The 21,124-nt window shown below is 37.2% G+C and overlaps 1 protein-coding gene across 1 annotated transcript in view; it reads right to left on the bottom strand.

The window, feature by feature from the left end:
* The window catches only part of LOC139120939 (scavenger receptor cysteine-rich domain-containing protein DMBT1-like), a 78,639-nt gene that overhangs the window by 19,536 nt on the left and 37,979 nt on the right, over nt 1–21,124 (bottom strand). The window contains exons 14-21 of the mRNA XM_070685529.1: nt 17,168–17,317; nt 11,752–12,102; nt 10,357–10,395; nt 7,444–7,578; nt 5,240–5,593; nt 3,777–3,812; nt 2,725–2,808; nt 1,815–2,165 (exon numbers count right to left, since the gene is read on the bottom strand). Of these exons, the coding sequence (XP_070541630.1) occupies nt 1,815–2,165; nt 2,725–2,808; nt 3,777–3,812; nt 5,240–5,593; nt 7,444–7,578; nt 10,357–10,395; nt 11,752–12,102; nt 17,168–17,317 (1,500 nt within the window). The remainder of the gene's footprint in view (nt 1–1,814; nt 2,166–2,724; nt 2,809–3,776; nt 3,813–5,239; nt 5,594–7,443; nt 7,579–10,356; nt 10,396–11,751; nt 12,103–17,167; nt 17,318–21,124) is intronic.

Here is a 21,124-nt window from a genome sequence, read left to right as displayed (position 1 = left end):
GACCCCCTGCATTTTTTTGTGAAAAAAGATGACCCCCCCCCCCCGTTTGTCAGACGAAAAATTTGATGACCCCCCTGGCTAAAACATAACCAAAACCCACATGTCAAATTTACCTGCACGGTTTGGATTTGAACTCCGGTACGCGGTGCACTTTATCCGTGTAGCAGAGATGCCAGAGCACAAACTTCTCAGCCGCATCCATGCAAACGTCTGTTAATTAGGACAACTGTAAGGCAATTTTTAACTTCATTTCCATAGACAACTTATGTCCATCACACTGTTATGCAAACTCCCCTTTTGTCTCAGTGCTACCATTCAGGTCACCAGCATGTAAATGGTCTTTCAAAGATGAGATAGGCACTTAACCAGATACTACTGTAATATGAGTTGGCCGCCGAAGGCAGCCCGCTGCTTATTGTAGTGGGTGGCAAAGTCTGGGCCTGACGGGTAAAGAGGGTCATGGGCCACACGTCGATCATGGCCATTGCATGAAGTAAACCTATTTATTGTAGTGGGCCGCCGAAGGTAGCCCGCCGGTAAAGAGGGTCGATCATGGCCATGGCATAAAGTGAAATTTATTGTAGGTATTATGTTTTTGAAATGTGGTGACCCCCCCCCCCTTTCCTACCACTGAAAAGCAATGACCCCCCCCCCTTTGCGGATTCCACAATTACGATGACCCCCCCCCCCCTGGATTTTACCGGCCCCCCGGCCATAAAAACTGAACGGTCCCTTAGACCATACATCTAGTTCTCGTATTGTCAACGATATAACGCAACCACTGTTAGCGTGGTCGTTCTTGACGGATGCATGTGGATACACGGACAGACTGGTAGTTATCCAGGTCAGCGGAAGATAGATAGATAGGCAGACAGACAGACAGGCAGACAGACAGACAGACAGACAGACAGATAGATAGATAGATAGATAGATAGATAGATAGATAGATAGATAGATAGATAGATAGATAGATAGATAGATAGACGGATGGATGGATGGACGGATGGATGGATGGTTTGGTGAGTGAGGGGGTGTATGGATGGATGGATAGAATAGATAGATAGATAGATAGATAGATAGATAGATAGATAGATAGATAGATAGATAGATAGATAGATAGATAGATAGATAGATAGATAGATAGATAGATACATGGGGAAGGAGGAAGGGATGTATAAAACACAGAAAGATATAAAGAGTGACAAACTGGCTAATTGATTTTGAAATTCTACAACCATCACATGGTCTGATAAACATCTTAAAGATATTTCTATATTGTTCTATGTACTAAAGATTTCGAAGTCTTAACATTGGCACTGTCTTTTTGTACGTTTCACAATTTTTACTTTGATCCTAAATCTGAAACTATGGGTATATTGTCGTGTCGAAACTGTGAAAAAGGGATGGTTTCAAGGCGAACTTGAAAACATAAAAATACGGTTGGAACTAATTTTGGTCATAACTGAAGGATGATGAAGTAAGGTCGTAACAATTTGCAAATGTAAGATCATCTGCTTTTCTTTTTAAGTTACACACTTGTTTTTATGAGTAATTTGTAATATTGCATCATTCAGCTATATGGCACCTTACACTTTTGAGAAATTTGAAAATTATGAAGATCAAATTGACCCAAATTACTTCCAATCGTGTTATTGGTATCTTTTTAGCGATTTCACAAGATCCATGCGTATGTCCCGGAAAATATTGACCATTTGTTAGGAAAGTACAGTGGCACTAAAGTCTATATTAGGTGATCCTTTCAGTTTAATAAAATCATGTATATTTTATGCAAATACAAGATGATAGTTACCCACCTTGGTCATAAACGTACACACGGAAACCTTTGTTGGTAATAGAGCCATCAGATGCAAAGGTCAACCATATAGTATCACCAGATGAATAAAAATTGGACGGCCGAGAACATCCAGAATGTTGATTAATCACCGCGTTTTGTCCAGGGACGTCTCCATTACCAGCCGACACGAAGTCACAACACTCTTCGGTACAAAAGTCATTCCACGAAACATACATATATCCCCATGAATAGGCTGCGTGCACAAACCATACACATCTTGCATTGTTTGGATAATTACCAGGGTAGTACGGAGTATCAATTCTCGCACTGCTCCAGGGAGACAGATAGTAAGTTTCACCACAGTCGTAAACTGCAAAAACGTATACAATTATCGATAAGTCTTCGCGGAAATGAATTAAAGAGGTGCTCATCGAGTAAATGATCTGTGTGGACCATCTTTATAGCAATTCATCTGATTTTTGTCGAAGTAGTAAACTATCATAAACAAATGAAAAGAGAATAATCTTTGACGATTTCAATAATAGTCTACTATATATGATAACACCTTTCATTGAGTTCCCAATGCACCTGTATTTTTATTTTATACTGTTGAAATGTAAATATTATCCATAGAAACGAGCTTGTAATAATGTATGTACGGATTTTAACGAGAAGATAACGAGAAGATAGTGTGGACAAATCGGAGAGCCAAAGACCGTAAAAAATGAAAAAAGTTACGATTGGATTAATCCCATTGTCAGATAGACGTCATGTAACCATACTGATGTCTTTGTGTATATATAATATAATGGATTCCTGACAGAGGGTAAGTTTATGAACACCTCTCGCGAAAGAAGCTACACAATGTTTTATCATTAGATGTCGGCGTGAATGCTAATTGCTTTCGGCCACGCAGTTCTTGTACTCACTTCCTGGAGTGGTATCCCACCAATTAGGAGTCGTATGCCACCACCAATCCGGCGTTGTTTCTTCCGGTGCAGAAGTTGTTTCCTCTGCGAAATAAGAAAAACAATCTCTTGTTATAATCATAGCGAGATATACATGGACGTGATGGCATTTGTTCTTCAGACATGTTACTTATATCAAGTCATTGAAATGTCTGTCTGTCTCATTGCGTAGAATTTGATGACGTGTCTTGCTATTTCTATCTGATTGATGTCATGCAACGCCTCTTATTTCGAGGCTAATACAAAGCACTGTTGTAGAAAGTTCCTAAATTGGATTCCACGTTTCGATAGCACATGTAATACTACAGTCATAGGTTCATGATACTTATTCTCGAAAAACCGACATCTCTTTTTGAAGTCTATATTAAATTTTATTTCTTTTAATCATTAGAGCTTGCTTTTACCCGAATATGTTTGCTTTGCCTATTGAATTTTCTGATTTATGTTGCATGATAGTGTTAACACATTATAAGACAATGGTGAGTAAGATCTTAAATGGTTACGACTGTTAATTTCATCATCCAAGATGCAAGCACAAAAATGTGCCGCCAATTTTCTTGTTTTAACGCTGACATGGAGATGGTTAGGTGACTGCTCTGAATAAAGTTAACAGTGGTTTTCATATCTGAAATTCTTCATGTTAGAAAGGGGTTGCAAAAAGACACCAAAGCAGTGAATATTGTAGCCTTAAGTCATAACACATACCAGGTGTTCATTTTTAGGAAAGGCCAAGGTAAGGATAAGAATAATTAACCCCTCACGTTTGCTACAGCACAGTAAATTATGAGGTCATTGAACAAGGGTTGATAAAAAGATATGATGTTGCACTGACACAAGCACGATTGAAAGACTCATTTTGTTGCAGGATTAGAAATGATTAATATATTTTGTAATCTATAAATGGTCCAGGAGAGTTCCTAAAATACATAATCTGTTATATTCATTTTGTTTCGTAGCATCTGTTCTATCATTATTACATTTCTATGTGCTGTCTCAATTTGTGCACATCTTACCATTAGTTGTCCACGGCATTTCAGTCGAATAATAGTCTGTAAAATAAGTCAAGAGTAACGTAAACACGCGTTATAGGGCAACATTATTGACCATTGGAGGATGATCTAACCGTTTCACATTGAGAACGTATACATACATACACACACACACATATAATATATATATATATATATATATATATATATATATATATATATATATATCACAGTAGTCGTTCTACCTTGATCCAAGCCATTTCGCTTATAGGATGAAACGAAAATGAAGTGGTTTGTTGTTGATGTTGTGAACAATGCCTGAACCAAGACTCACAGAAATGATACGGCAAAAAGGGAAACATATTAATAACAAAAACATTCCCTTTCTTTGGTTGTTGGACTCGTTTACCCTGCTATTCAAAAATGTATTCTTGTTAGATTTCAACCTCAAAGTAAACCAATATTTCTACAAATCTCGGAGAAATGTTGGTGTTTCTCAAAATTTCATATTGAATTTAAATGTAAGATACAAAAGTATGTCCGAAGAAACTTGGATGCTGAACATTTCAATACTTTGTCATAAACCGGAAGATAAGATGACAATTGACATAACTGTAAGCGTGATTTGAACGTTGCGAGTGTCTGTCGTTGCAAAATTGTCACTTTCATGTATTTTGCATTCGAACTGATCCTTTTTTTGAAATTTATAGTCGAAAGTGCGCTGAAATTTGATGTGATACAACGTGATCAACACAGTGTGTTGAGACCTATATCACTGCTAACTATCATATCAGTACATATACATGAGTTACCCAACAGTATTGACTGAGACCAATGTAAAGTAAGTAAAAGCTGTGTAATTGCAATTGGATAAGCTTGAAACAGTGGGAAAACGTCTTAGGATCCTGTTCTCAACCTATTTATATTTATGTAGGATATACTATGCAGATAATTAATGCCAACGCTAAACCATACTCTATCCTTTATTCTAAACCCATTAAAAGTTACGTTTGATACGCTTCGTCTAAAGAAAGTCTCAAGATTACAGTGATTTCAGGTATAAGGTGACGTTAAGGACATCTGGCCGAAATAATGAACGGGTTTACTTGCTAAATGACAACATCACAAGACACAACTATCGTAAAATATTTGAAACAGCAGCTAATCTTGAAGCTCTCTTATAATAAATCCTATGGGAACATGTCAATCTGAATTAACTTGCCTGTTCAAATAAAAAAAAATCTGTTTCACAAATCCTTCAAAACTACTTTTGAACCAACGAGAGGGGGGGGGGGCTGGAAATGAACATATAGCACAATATGAAAATAGAAGGTACACTTTCAATGTTATCGATTCCGAAAGTAGTTCAATGTACTTCTAATGACCTGCAATTGGAATGTGATAAGTTTGAATGAATTGAAATAGTATTAGAACAATGACACTTTTGGTAATTTCATATTCGTGATAAGAATTTTAAAGTGTCCTACCGGTATCGTACATGTAGACACGGAACCCACGATTGGTCACGGAAGAATCTGAGTAAAACGTTAACCAGACGGTGTCCCAGGAAGACATGAAGCTCTGAGGGTAAACACCACACCCAGCATGTTGGTCAATAATCACATTGTTTCCGGGTGTGTTACCGTTACCAGCAGAAACATGGTCACAACAGCTCTCCGTGCAAAAGTCTGACCAATCAACATAAATGTTCCGCCAGGAGTATGCCGCTTGTACAATCCACACACATCTGGCGTTGTTTGGGTAATTGCTTGGATAGTTTGGAGAGTCGATATTGATAGACCCATAGTAAGACAATTGATAAGTGTCCCCGCACGTGTATACTTCAGAAGAAAAAGATGCAAATAGTAAGAGCTCCAAAGAATCCACAACAATAACATGAAATTCTCTGTAATACTTTTCACCGATAAAAGTTATTGTTTTCACAAGACTTAATCGACAAAGTCATAAATAGTAACAACTTTACAATAATGAGTATCTTATGAATGACACAATGTTATTGTATGACGTCGCGAAATCAATTTGCTTCGGAAAATACAGGCTACATTCTTTGGGATTTGCATTTGTACATGCATTTGTAGAGTGTTTATGTTCTCGTTCAATTTTCTTCTACCATTTGGCGATGTTGACAATGGTCAATATTCTAAAAACTGCAAAATTCTATGCTTATCATAAACGACGAGAAATATGGTTCTGTCCCTAATTTTTTTTAATTAAATAAAACTTGAACATCCATTAAACAGTGCGTATTCGCTAGGTTGCTGGCACCATAACAGGCCTAGCACTATAGGCTCTGTTACGATAGTGTTTCTATTGTAAGCCGACAAAGCGAATGTAGTGTTTCTTTTGCATGACCAGCTGAACATAGTTTTGTACGGCACATTATATGGGGTGACCATATGTGTCTATGAATTATTTATTTTTGGTTCTATGAATGCACACGTGTCGCTACGTCGCTTGTTTTCAGTGAGCAGTGTGATCTGCAAACTTTCACAGGTACACGTACGTTTGCTTCCCAGATGTCATTTCGGTAACAGGACAGTTACCACCAGGACATTTAGTCCCCGGACATTGCCACCGACCATTTACCCCCCCCCCCCCCCTCGCTATTTACAACCGGACACTTACCACTCGTACACTTACCATACAAGACACTTACCACCCGGACAATCACACCCTCTCTTAAAAATTGATTTTAAAGGACGTCTGATTCATTATCTTTATTTTCAAACAGTCTCAACTTTGTTTTGACGGCGGGGTTCCGAGCCGTTATGTCTACGTATACTTTTTGTCTGACCCAAGATTTGAATTACTGCTGTAATGTCGAAATTCTTCATGAAGTGTCGCACAAGAACCTTTTACTGCATAGGGATGTTTGTGACTGTGTCCAGTCTGTTCAGCTTGTCTGAGAGAGGACTCTGTCAGTAATCAACGCTGTTCAAGGTTATAGACAACACGACTGACCAATAATTTTCTCAGGTTTTGTTAACTTTCGGTCATCTGGTCATACTTTGGCAATTTAGATATTTTGCATTCGATTTTAGTCCTCCATTTTATTTTTCATTAAAATACAAGTTGTTTATATAATGTTGAGTGTATATAGTGGGCTTTGTTTGACCGATATGCCGTCCAGAATGAGTAAAGTCATTCAGGATTCCATCACTAAGCTAATTTATATGTACGCATATGCCATGGTACACCACACTGTTGTATTAATTTTGAAAAAAAAATCATTCCAGTTTCGTTTAAGAATTGGCCCTTGACATTTAAGCATTATGACGATTGCACTGCTGCCACGTATAATCGAATCACAAAGCGTATTAAAGACAAACTCGTGTATAACAAGTGCTTTGTCCTCCTGCCAAGTTTGAACAATGTCTGGTGTAGTCTGCATGATTGCCTCGGAAAATGTAAATGTATCATTGAATAAATATCAACGTTAGAGAGGAGTATATAAGTATACAGTTTTAGCAAGTATGACCTAAGTCCGATGATGCACCTATCTCCGTATACCTTATGCATGTTCCTCTGTCATGCGCCGGGAGAACGTGACCACAAATCACCGGTAATTTTTTTGTGTCATACACCCTATAGTCCTATTGCTGCTGTTTGGCGTTGTGCCCTTGTTAAAGGGAACCAGTTATCTTCTAAGATAACGTGTTGTTATACTCACTTCCTGGACTGGTATCCCACCAATCTTGCGTGGTACGCCACCAATCCGGAGTCGTCTGCCACCACCAATCACGTGTTGTTTCCTCCGGCAACGTTATTGGTTCGTCGGTTGTCTCCGCGGGAATTGTGTGGTAATCTTCGGTTATCAATTTTCACAAAATAATGGAAAATTAATGAAAAAAGACAAGTTTAACCGAGGTGGAGAGTTAGAAATGGAAATTGAGTTTCGAGTATAACAATGTACATGATTGTTCGTAAAATCAAAATTGATTCATTACAAATGCAGGATGTACTCGTATGAATTTTCGACAATGCGTCATCAAAGTTGCACGATATTGAGCACACACTTTGATTATGTCTTTGATAGTGTGTTGGCACTTTATTGTGTTTGCACACTAGCAGTGCCTTTCTAAAATTCATAAAATTCCAAAGATTGGGTCGTCTAATGATTTACACTACCATGCTATCTTCACAGAAGCGTTATTCTTGATTGCAGTACGTGGATGTAACTGTATGTGACGGATGATATGTAGCTAGCACGGTCGTAAAATGCCGTCAAGAATGAAATTCATTTCAAAGTTACTGTACTAAGATCTTATCACACTGGTCTGCACAATTTGAAATATTTTTTCTTTTGTTGTACACCAAAACGAGATAGATTGAACCCTGAAACTTTTACATTTGCTCTCTTTCTTTTTCGGTCACATGACTGATAACAATGACTACCTTGAATGCAATACATGTAACATTCAACTAAGTCACTTCCCTCGAAAATACAACGTGCATTTTTATGAAAAACTCACATTTTACTTGACCAAAGATATACAAAACATCATTTACATTCTCAGTTTGTCAAGATATATTACCATTAATAATCGCGCAAGCGGCTTACTGACTACGCATGCGCAGATTCATAATATACTATACGAGTAACCGGAAGTGTACCCTACTTTCATGGGCGCCGCCATGTGTATTTGAGTACTTGTAAATACGAAACGTGCAAATTATTATTTTATAACACGCCATTTATAAAATATATCTCTTTTATTAGCCAGTAAGTGTTATTATCCACCTTGTCGCTGATACAAATATCGTTAATATCACGCATAAAAAATAGAAAAAGGGAGAAAACTGTCGTGCATATGAATGGGGCATACGCAAAGAATGCTGGGATTGAATTTTAGAAAAGCGCCCCTGTGTCAATAATTAGATTCAAAAATTGCCAGCTTTTAGACGGAACGCGCGCTATAGTTTCAGCTTGCAAGTGGAAGGTGGGCAGTGCGGTTACCATTGCAATGATAATGATTGCATAATACGTCCCTTGTTTAACGCAATAGGCTGTTATCATGGTAAAAATTGCCAATTTTGTCCAACATTTTTACACATTACAGAAAATCTATACCTGCACTGCTGCAGGGTTTGACGTCGTGTACATACGTGAACTGCTTTCATCAGAGGGAAACTGGGCATAGTTGTCATATAAACGTTTATGAAGTAACAATTAATTATATTTTATCATGAATCAATACAAATAACATTGCCAATCTTAACCCCTGGCGCGACACCAAGCGCTGAGTCCAATATAATATTAATTACGCACCAGGTCTCTAAAACCGAACACTTTATTATCAATTTAACTTTCTTGGTGAGTTTTGCTATTCCAGTCTTTATTCACAGTTAGTACAAGTACAATCAGAACAAATTTTAACTCAGTTTAAATCTTGAAGAATTCAGGCATAGCCTCGATTTGACGTATAGATTAAAAGAGCAATCTTCAATACAAAGCATAAAATATATGAAATGATTGCACTGGTGTAGTAAAGCTCAGAAACTTCACTGACCACGGGTACTCTGTTGTTCTGAATTGATAGTGTGAATCAGATACAATGCTTCTATTCATGCAAAATTATTCAAATCAACATCATGATGAAAATAAATGATTATATGATCGTGAAAACTCCGAGGTTGACAGATATCTGTGTGAGAAAATTGATGACAGAATGGCGTTTCGACTGAAATGCCAGTTTCAATGATTTACTCACATGATATACAACAAACAAATAATGAAACATGGCTTAAGTGATATAGCCCTCTAATATGCGGTGATATTACCCTCCTGTGTGCAGTGAAAAAGGCCGTAACCGTACGCGTCGTTTCTGCTTGTACCACATTATTGCGTATAGTGGCTTGGTATTTTCTGTTGGGTAATGGCGTTTGAAATGGTACAAGAAGGTAGTTCGACTTGCGTTAGACTATATTTAGTACATTTTACGAGAAAAGCTGTAACATTGCCTCCATTTTAGACGTTAATGTAAGCTGACCTTCAACTTCATATATCATTGAAGTCTCGACACTCGACTACATTCTACGTAAATGACGCACGCGGTGAGGGTATCATTAATATTACCGCCATGAGCACAATCCTTTTTGCGGGCAATAAATCTTAATCTTTCCCTTGCTGCCGTGCGTTATTATTTATTAGGTCGAATTCAATCTGGTGCTCATGTATACGGCAGTTACAGCGACTTACTCATCCAGGTATTATGTAGCGAATGTGTAAGTGAAAGAAGATTCGACTGAGTAATAAAACGGAACCAACAGAATACCATAGTACCATATTATAAGAATGCCTTTCTGTGATACTGATATTCCATTGCTGGTGAAGTTATTATTATTTTAAAATTCAAATATAAGTTCGCTGGCAGCAACAAAAACAAAACTATGTGAATTATGTCAATTATTTTACGCTCATGTAATATAAATTACTAAAAACTACAGAACGCTCATGCAATGACAAAGAACAAAACAGAAAATTTCATCGATCACAATATGTATCATTCACTCTTATAACAGTTTAGGAGAGCCTATATATAGTCACTTTCATATTTCACGTATACAGTAAGAGATATCTTACCATCAGTTGTCCATGGCATTTCCGACGAATACCGATACTCTGCAACATAAAGTAAATACACAGATTTAATAAAACTCAAAAAGTATACGACCGTACGATTGTAATTGAATAGTAGAATCGACTATAATAGGTCGAATTCAATGCCAGAATTTGTAAATGTCATATCTTTTTAATGTCAGAGCATAAATCTGATTTGAATCAGAATCTTCAAAATGTTCCAAAGATGCCTTTAGTTTATAAAAATTCAATTCGGAACAAAATATGAAAGATCTGGTGTCATCGAGCGCTTCACACATCCACTTCTGTGAGAACAAGGGATTGAACAGGCATAACACCGCCCTTAATAAAAGATTGTCAAATGGAAACTTTCGTCATATCGGATGTTATCAAAGTTTGTTATCAACCTTGCGGTTCTAATGGTGCGCCCATAAGTTTCAAAACGTTCAATCTGGAGCCACGGTATTCTAACAATCGATACAAATTTAAGCATTATTAATTTACCATCATGATATACAAAAACCACCTTTACCCTGTTCAGAAAACTAAGGATACTAATTTATTTCAGAAGGTTGCAATGCCTGAAAGTGAGAAATTATCAAAAACAGTCATGATAGATTTTATCTGATAGTTGTTCTGACGTACGTGATACCATTTACTGCAAAACAATAGAGTATTGCTGAAAAAGTATATATCATGAAATGGAGTGTTCCGACAAATTTGTCTTACCTCTGAGTGACATCTCTCGGAACACTTCATACCTTTATTGATAGTTTTCTTTCATGTATCAACTCAAGGTGGCGTTGCACTTACCAACACACTGTTTTTCCAAAGCAATATTTCTTATCAAAGATGACATACAACCCCCGTATGTGTTCAAAAGACAGAGAATCTACAATTTAGTATGGTGGCAATAATTTAATCGAAGGATGAACGTGGTACATTGTGGGTAAAAATTTTGATTTTGGTATTCATGATAAAAACTTAAGTAAAAAACCTGATACTACTTCATGAAATGGAGAGGCTGTGATGAGCCAAAGAGAGGCTGTGACAGAGTCTAGATAAACGATAATGAAATGTTCGTTATACTGTGAGGTTATTTATCGAATACCGCCATTACTTCCGATTGCATCTTACTACAGCTATATATTATCTAGCGTGAAATAGCACAAAGAGCAGAACAAAAATCAACTGGAGCTGTGGAGAAACTGTAGTTCTACAAGGGTTATTTTACATTAAATTCACAGGTAGTGGCCTTCCATTTTTTGTGAAATTTAATCATCGTTAGATGTTTTTTATAGAACAAAATGACTTTTACGTCCATTTAACATTTGAGGTCAGTGGAGTCTGCGTTTATTATAATTGGACTCTGTATTACGATTACATTTTATGACTAACCTTCGTCATAGACGAGCACCCGAAATCCTCTGTTGGTAACTGAGCCGTCCGAAGTGAAGGTAATCCATATGGTATCACCGGACGAATAGAAGTATGGGGGCGTACTACATCCAGAATGTTGGTTAATCACCACGTTTTGTCCTGGAATGCCACCATTACCAGCCGATACGAAGTCACAACAACTTTCGGTACAGAAGTCATCCCACCAAATGAACAAATATCTCCATGAAGCAGCTGCGTGGACAAACCATGTACATCTTGCGTTGTTCGGATAATTACTTGGGTAGTTTGGTGATTCAATCCAAACAGTGCTCCAATAAGACAGATAATATGTTTCACCACACTCATAAGCTGAAGAGACAAACATAGGTTAGGCTTCATGAATTAAAGAAATGACGATATTTCAGGCAAGCTAATAACTTGATTTTGACAGCTCAGAGCGGTAACTTGGTACACATGCTGGTATTGCAAAAGCTTTTGTAAGATTAACGTGCCGTAAAAGTATTTTTGCCACAATCTTTAAAAAACATATCTGCATGCACTTGCACGCAAATTATCTTGTAAGTGAGGAAGGATAATCATTATGCCATGTTCAAAGACTTTTTGACATGATTGCACTTACGTCATGCTGCTAGGGGATGTAAATGCCCATTGCATGATAAAACTGCGGCTTCAAAACATGACAAAAAGAAGATGTGCTACTTCCATATCGGTTTATAACTCCGCAGTTGCATGTTTACGGTTGAATTGCATCTCTTCAATCTTTGTTTAGATACATTTGGTAATGATACTCCTTGGAATCAGCTATGATTTGAAAACTTATAAAGGCGGCTGTACCGGCTAAATAGTGCCGCATCCAAGTTGCAAATATCTAAAAAGTACCGCGTAAAGTAAGTGGTTCTGATTTTTTGACGTAAAGTGATTTAATGGGGTCGCCTCGAAGAATATGTAATATTCCCCTAATCATGCTATAATATGTTGTCATTTCGCAAAGTTTGACAGAAATTGTCCCAGGATCGAATGCACATCTTCAGAAACCAACTCAGAGCGTTAAAAAAAGCATAAAACTCTCTCTCTCTCTCTCTCTCTCTCTCTCTCTCTCTCTCTCTCTCTCTCTCTCTCTCTCTCTCTCTCTCTCTCTCTCTCTCTCTCTGTATGTATGTATGTATGTATGTATGTATGTATGTATGTATGTATGTATGTATGTATGTATGTATGTATGTATGTATGTATGTATGTATGTATGTATGTATGTATGTATGTATGTATATATTATATATATATATATATATATATATATATATATATATATATATAATATATATCATTTCTTCGAGTCACCATTCAAATTATATGGAATGACAATAACATTTCCTTGAAAAGCACCTGCTTGCTCTTTAGAGCTTCTTCAAGTACATCTTCAAAGTCTTCTACACAAACAAGTATTTTTGAAGGTTTCAGAAACGTTAATCTTACTTCTGTGTATGCCAAATCGAACAAATTTCACTGTTATCTTGCAATTTATAAGCATAATGACATCTGCACATTTCATCACCCTCTTTAGATGTACCTGCAAAAGCTCTAGCTGTAGAGCGAAACGTCGCACGCAAGAAATGCATTTCAGTCTAGAAGAAATAACCAGAGTATCAGGCATGGTCCTTTTCAATTTCAACTTTTTTTTCATTTATTAATCCGTCACACAATCCACTAGGGATCTCCCAACTGTGTATGTCTTATATGATCCATGTCAGTGACGGGCCTCGGACGACTAGGCAGAATAATGCATCATAATGGGAAGAACAATCAGCACAATAGTATAAAGGATAAAAAGGACAGCACGACATGCTGCAAGAAGGATATACAACTTGAATGACAAGCGGTTCATCAGTTGTTTACCAGGATGTCTATTTTGGGTATTTTAGGTTTGGATTTAAAATCAACATAGTAAGATTTTCCTGGATCCCCCAGTAGTGTTAATCGGACTCCCATTGCCTTACCTTGAGTAAACACAGAAGTTTAAATGATATCAATAAGGGGTGAACCATTCGATTTCTGGGGGGGATGGAGGAAATGGGTGGGGCAACAAATTTTTTTTTCCCATGACTGTGACAGCAATTTTTTTTCTATTGTCAGTCCTGCATCAAGTTATTTTTTCTGTATGCAGTGGCAAAGCAATTTTTTTTTATTCTCGCTTGCCAATTTTTAATACAATATGCTATACATACACGTTTATTGGTTCACAACCGGATGTTTTAATAACTTGTTGTGTTTATGGTTCTGCTATTAAAATTTTATGTACAACAAATAACTAGTAAAAAATCCATTTGGAGCTGACTGATCTTTTGAGTGCTATATCCCTGATCCCTCTGAGTTGCTTTCCTTCAAGCCATCATAGTAGCACCAGGAGCCAGAACAAAATATCTTGCATGTGTAGTGTGACCCGTTCCAATATGTTACAGCATGCAGTACAAACTTCAACTGAACGAATTTACATCAGGCATCAACAAAATGCACCCTACTTTAAAATTTCGTTTGAAAGCTCGACACATGAGATAACATACCTCGATCTTGTGGTATACAAAGGTCAACGACATAACAGTGAGAAGATACTGGACATAAGAAGAACACACGAAAACCACAGATACGTTTCAATTCCTACATAGAACATCATGCCATCCAAAATCTACCTTTAAAGGCCTGATCAAAGGCGAAACACTAAGGTACATCAGAACTTGCAACAATGAGAATGATTTTAGTGCTAAAGTCAAGTCATTCAATGCAAGATTAGTTGAACGTGGCTAAAAACAGGATGAAATCTCTAGAATTACATCACAAACAAAGTTCGTCACCAGAATTACGCAATTACAACACCAGCGAACAAAAAACAGAATGAAAAACACACTTGTGTTCACAACAAGACATAAAGACACAAGCTATCAAACTAGCTCTGTGTGAAAACTGGGATCACATAGAAAAGGACGAAACATTAAGGAATTTATTTCCTAAACAACCGATCATCGCTTACAAAAGAAATACGAACATCATACACACTGATTAAGGCTAAAGTCCATTGCATTAGAAACAAGTCAATGAACGAACGAACACATTACGATCCAAACATAAACATTCTGGCTTCACTGCTAGAACCACAGGAGATCAACAATATTGACATGACATAAAACAAAAAAGATATGCACATATCTTAGGCGACTGAGGAAGAGACCGCTCTGGTTTCGAAACGTGGGGATAAAAAAGAGTCACCGCTGTCAAGGACACATTTGACTACGCCCACGTCTCGCCATGGCTTATTGAAAATTAACGACTCGTTTCTTAATTTTCACACTAACAGCCAAAACTCAACTCAGACACTAAACATACCAAAGCACATACAAGACGAGATGGCTGTTGTTTGAAGCCACTTTCCCTTTATTACATTGTGTAGTATTGAAGTTTATTTATATGCCAGATTTTTTACATCAGGATTCACTCTAAAATATACATCAGGATTCACTCTAAAATATTGAAAATATTAGTGCCGCCGTAGGCGGCCGCCCTCCAGCGTTTTTTTTAAATCAGTCCCAAACTTTGGTGATTTTAGCACATGGCGACAAATTTTTTTTCTCTCCTGTCTGTTGGAACAATTTTTTTTTCTCAAGCCATTGTTGGATCAATTTTTTTTTCTGTCCTTCACCTGCCGACAAATTTTTTTCCCCAGATCCTCCATCCCCCCCCCCCAGAAATCAAATGGTTCTCCCTAATATGTTTAGATGCATTTGGCAAATCGTGAAAGGTGAAAGGATGTCTTGCGAGACTTTTACAAAACTGTCAAAATACTTTCTCTCTCTCTCTCTCTCTCTCTCTCTCTCTCTCTCTCTCTCTCTCTCTCTCTCTCTCTCTCTATATATATATATTGGTTAAAAGAAAACAACGTTGGTCGTTTGACAAAGCAATTGAGAAGGTAAGTCAGATGGGCTTTACTACGGTCTCAGCTTGATTCATTTTACGTCATTATCGCACATTAATATTTCCCTGCACTTTTGCATCATCGCATTAACGTTTTACCCATCGCTTTATCCCCCAAAAATGTAATGTAGTTGTAAATGACATGACTTCTTAATCTTAACAAGATCAACTTTACTTGCATATAACTTGGTAATTATGCGTTCCTCGCATGATTAAACTTACTCTTCCTGCAAAGCAGACCGCAAAACCTGATCCAAATATCGCACAAGCAAAATTAAGATTGGATTACTGCTAACTTCACATCGGATGCGGTATTTGGGCTGCGGCTTGCGGGCTGCGGGCCGCTGTCGAAATAAAAGATAACATTTTCTCTTGGTTAATTTATCGTCGTTTGGCCGTAAAACAGCCATAAAACCCAGTTTCCTCACATATCGTCTCCGGTACAATATTTTCGCGCTCATTTTAACAAAGCGAATGTTAGTAGCGGGGCTTCATTGTAATTTAATATCGTCAGCCATGCCTTCATTTCAGTATACGCCTAAGCCTACTGTTCGGGATTTTGACAATGTTTGCAACAAAAGATCACAAAGTCATACAGAAGTAAGGGGGAGTAACTTCAGCTGTGTGCGTGTTTCTGGAATAAAGGTAATTGGCAAGCAACCCCACACATCATTCATATCTTGGTCGTTTGCGTATATTGTAGTTTATATTATATGTTTCGCTGTCTTGTGTGTAGAACCTATCAGGCATGGCGAGACATCCGCTTGTCACTGCAGTCTGTACTCCGGAGTTGAGAGACTACGTACGAAACTACGATCCTTTAATGCTACATTTGCAAATAGCTCCGTACTGTAGCCGATACGCCACTCATTATATAAACGAAAGATTTTAAGAAATTGCCGCTAGTGGCGTACAGAGTTCGATAATGAGTAAAATGACCCTGTTTCGATCCGTTCAACCGCTCGCGGGAAAGACATCTTCGTTGCTATTTCTTTTTCATCCAGGATTTTATATTACAATAAAGTGTTTCCTCGTTCAGAATTTGGAATTAGCCAATTAGATTTACTCATTTTCTCCTCGTAACGGACATTCTACATGGTTAGCTGTGATGTCATGGCAGCATCTCCATTCTCGTTTTGATTTCACAGGGCTATGCAATATTTCTAAAGACAGACATTCAGAAAGGGATTTCTTATTGTTAAACAATCCTTTTATTATGCAATATTGCCCATAATTATAAAAACTGTAGCCTGCAACCTGCAGCCTGCAAACCCGCAAAATACCCACTTTGATTTCACATCGATTGTCAGAAATATTGTTGTCTCTTGATCTTTTCTTTGCATCAAAGTCTGTAAATCAATAATATAACTGACCCTCCTAACATTAATACATTATAACTCAACCTTGGCCTTATCAGTTATTAACGTCACTGAGACAGCTTTGTTATACTCACTTCCTGGAGTGGTATCCCACCAATCGGGCGTAGTGCGCCACCTATCATCAGTAGTTTGCCACCACCAGTCCCGTGTTGTTGTCTCCGGCGAGGTCGTTGCTTCCTCAGTTGTCACGTCAGGAGTTGTACGGAAATCTTCCGTAGTAATTTCTGTTTTTTCAATAGAAAGATAAATTATCAAGCAAAGAGAAAGTCCAAAATAGAAATGTATTGAGCGTAAAGAGGTGTAAGAATTCTACATTGACTAAAATATTTGTTTACCGAAAGGAATTTACTGAAATGTCATGCTGAAATTAAGTTTTTGGTTATTCTGTTGTATCATACTTATTCGGCAGTGAACATTGAAAAGTGGCAGTGTCATTAATGTCGTTAAGATATTATTTTCAAAGTGAAACTGGTCTATCCAGAACACTTTGATGTACACTGTGATATTAACTATTATTTCTTCCGCATTTTTATAAGGGGCCGAAGCCCCTTCGGGGCTGTGGCCCTATTGGTTTACTGGAGTTCAACTTTCTCCTTCTTCTACTTCTTCTTCTACCGTCACTTTTTTGCCAAGACAGATCTCCAAAACCACAACGCGCAGCCTTCTCAAACTCTCAGGGTTTATTAAGCTCACTTTGTACTAGTGCACATGACCCTTTCAATACAGTGGGTCAAGTGACCTGGCTGCAATTTTGGATTCATTCAAATATTGTTATTTGCCTTATTTGCATAAAACTTGACAAATCAAAAAAGTTGTCGACAATTTTTGTAAGACATAGTACTGAGATGTCATATGCCAAATTTCAGGTTCATTGACCTTGTCGTTTTTGAGAAGAAGATTTTTAAGTGATTAAATCGATATTTTACCATAACTAATTAATTATGCAAAATTATGTATCTCAGGAACTACAGGGGCTAAAGGTATGGTTCCTGGTTTATAGGAGTCAGTATGGGACCAAAATTGTTTTTTTGACAATTTTTGGATGACCTTGAATGACCTTTGACCTACTTTCATGTATCATGGCTCCAATTCAAAGACCGTTGCACCAAATGACTTGTAATTTTGCACATTGGTTAAACTCAAAGACCACATTTTTACATTTCGTTACCATGCCGACTGATCAAATGACCTAGCTGCCATTTTCAAATAAAAGTTTAAAAATCCATCTCATTTTCATAAAATTAATCAATCAAACTTTTGTTCATTTTCTTTGTAGACCACAGGGCAAGGCTTCTTCATGGCAAAATTCAAGGTCACAGGCAATGTCGATTTTGAACTGGCTGGTGTCAATCCAACAATGTAAAGTATTGAACCAAAATTTCGGGTTGCAGTTGACTCCCTTACAACTCCAAAGGTGTGAATTTTCAAATTTCCCCTTGAGACTTACTATAATTTTGAAATTACCCCTCAAAGGGATTGGACAGAAATTACGGGTGGATCGCAATATTTTTGCTCAAGCGTGTGTGTACAAAATGATATTTGGATTTAATTGACGATCAGCTGTTGATAATGTTGATTCACTATACATGGCAGTCTATGAGAAAACTATGTAATACATTTTCAATACAAAACTATATCTATACATTTACAGATATCTAATAATTGACATAAAAGTACTTAATTGGAATAGGTTTGTTACAACTGGTATGTGGACAAAAAATTTGACTTTAGAATTTCACCAAAAATGTTCATCCACTATACATGGGAGTCTATGATAAAATTGTGAATAATTTTTTTCCAATGAAAAACTTGCTATACTTGTGCATATACAGACGTTGAATAATTAACATAATTGTACTTGATTAGAATATAATGGTTAAAGGTGCATATTATGTGTACAAGAAATCTGATTTTGGAATTTCACTGAAAATGTCCATCCACTATACATAGGAGTCTATGAGGAAACTATGAATGATTTTTTTCAAATACAAAAATAGGTAAATCTGTGTATTTATGTACTCTCTATTATTAATATTAATGTACTTGATTAGACTAGGGTGGTTACAAATGGATATGTGTGCAAGAAATTGGATTTTAGAATTTCACCGAAATGTTGAATCACCATACAATTGGTAGTCTATGAGGAAACTATGAATAATTTTTTTCCAATTCAAAACTATCTAAATCTGTGTATTTATGGACGTTTGATAATTCATTTTAAAGTATTTAGATTAGGATGGTTAAAGGTTGATATGTGTGCAAAAAATTGGATTTTTGGAATTTCACCAAAATGTTGATTCACTATACATTGGAGTCTATGAGAAAACTATGAATAATTTTTTTACAATGCTAGACTAAATTAATTTGTGCTTTTATAGGTGTTTGATAATTGATACAAATGTACTTGATTCAAATAGGGTATTTGAAAGTTCAGATGTTGACAACAACTATGATAATGGACTTTCACCAAAAAGTATAATTTCACTTTTCATGGACTACTAGTCTACAGGTTACTGTTAAATAATTTCCCTGACAAAACTTGCTATATCTCTAATATGTAAGTAATAGGAATTGTCCATTGCTCTCAGTGTCCTCAATTTACAATACGATAAGCCTCAGAGCTGTCTAGTTAAGATGTTCATGTGACAGATAATAATAATTTTGTTCGGATTTACAGTTAAATGACTTCAGAGAGTGAAATCATGCAGCGAATCATTTTTGTCTCTTAGAATATTTCTAAACATTGAAAGTGCTTTTTTGACGGGACCGATACTTATAAAAATTAAGTGACCCCGCTCCCCCTCTGAGCTGTTGGAAAAATACATGACCCCCCCCCCCCTTTGGCAGTTTTTAAATTTAAGGTGAACCCCCCCCCCCTGGATTTTGCCGGCCCACTCCCAGCCGTAATAACTGAACGCTCCTTAGAAATGGAACTTGAGTTTCGAGTATAACAATGTCCATGTTTGTTCGTAAAATCAAATGGATTCACTACAAATACTGGATGTACTCGCGTGAATTTTTGACAATGCGTCTTCAAAGTTGCACGATATTGAGTACACACTTTGATTTATTCTTTGATAGTGTGTTGGTACTTCTTGTGTTTGCACACAAGCAGTGCCTTTCTAAAATTCATATAATTCGAAGATTGGGTTGTCTAATGATTTACGTTACCGTGCTGTCTTCACAGAAGCGTTATTCTTGATTACAGTACGGGGATGCACAGACAAATAGAGAAACAGACTAGCAACGGGTATTTTTCAAGGCGTGAAGCGGTTACGTAACCCATCCATGTTCGCTTCGTCTCAGGTAGCTCTCGCCTGTCTTTTCCGAAGAGTGCCGACCATGCATCCTTCGGTAATTTTCGGATTTTCGCCAATTGTTAAGGGAAAGTATGTTCGGCAAAGTTTGTGTTGTTGTTGTCGTGTGGTGCTGAGCGGAATTGGCGTGCTGGCGAAAACAGAAGTTTTGAGCTTCAGGAAAGTGAGTTATACCATTTTAAAAATTCCTCTCATATTTCTAGGAATATATAATGAGTGTGTTTGAACCAAATTTGAAAGTCTTTTATCGATACTGTCTGGTTTTACTCAATGGTTTACGGTCAGTCATACCGTCTTTTACACGTTCGTCAAGGAAGGACATGTTTATGAAACCGCTGGCGTGTTATGTTTTGATTGGCGTGTAGCAGTGTTTCTGCCCTGAAAGTCACAAAGTAACTATGGTTGCTACGCGACTGGCAGCACGATGCCATCTCGTCGTATTTACCGCATAATCTCGTGCAATTATCAACTAATCTCGTGCAATTATCAACCAAAAACAAAGTCTCCAAAACGTTTAACACCTTGAAGCTCATTTTAATATGAAAAGGCCATAGTCTATGGGACGACCATGCACAAAAGGCATGCCGCGTTGCTAGCTGTTTTTTCATTTGTCTGTGGTGGATGTAACTGTATGTGACGGATGATAATATGTAGGCAGCACGGTCGTAAAACGCCGTAAATTTTTTGAAGTACTAAGACCTTATCACAATGGTC

Source organism: Ptychodera flava, chromosome 21 (genome assembly GCF_041260155.1).
Source record: "Ptychodera flava strain L36383 chromosome 21, AS_Pfla_20210202, whole genome shotgun sequence".
Lineage (NCBI taxonomy): Eukaryota > Metazoa > Hemichordata > Enteropneusta > Ptychoderidae > Ptychodera > Ptychodera flava.
Note: the sequence above shows the minus strand (reverse complement) of the source record. Positions and strands in the feature narration are given on the sequence as shown.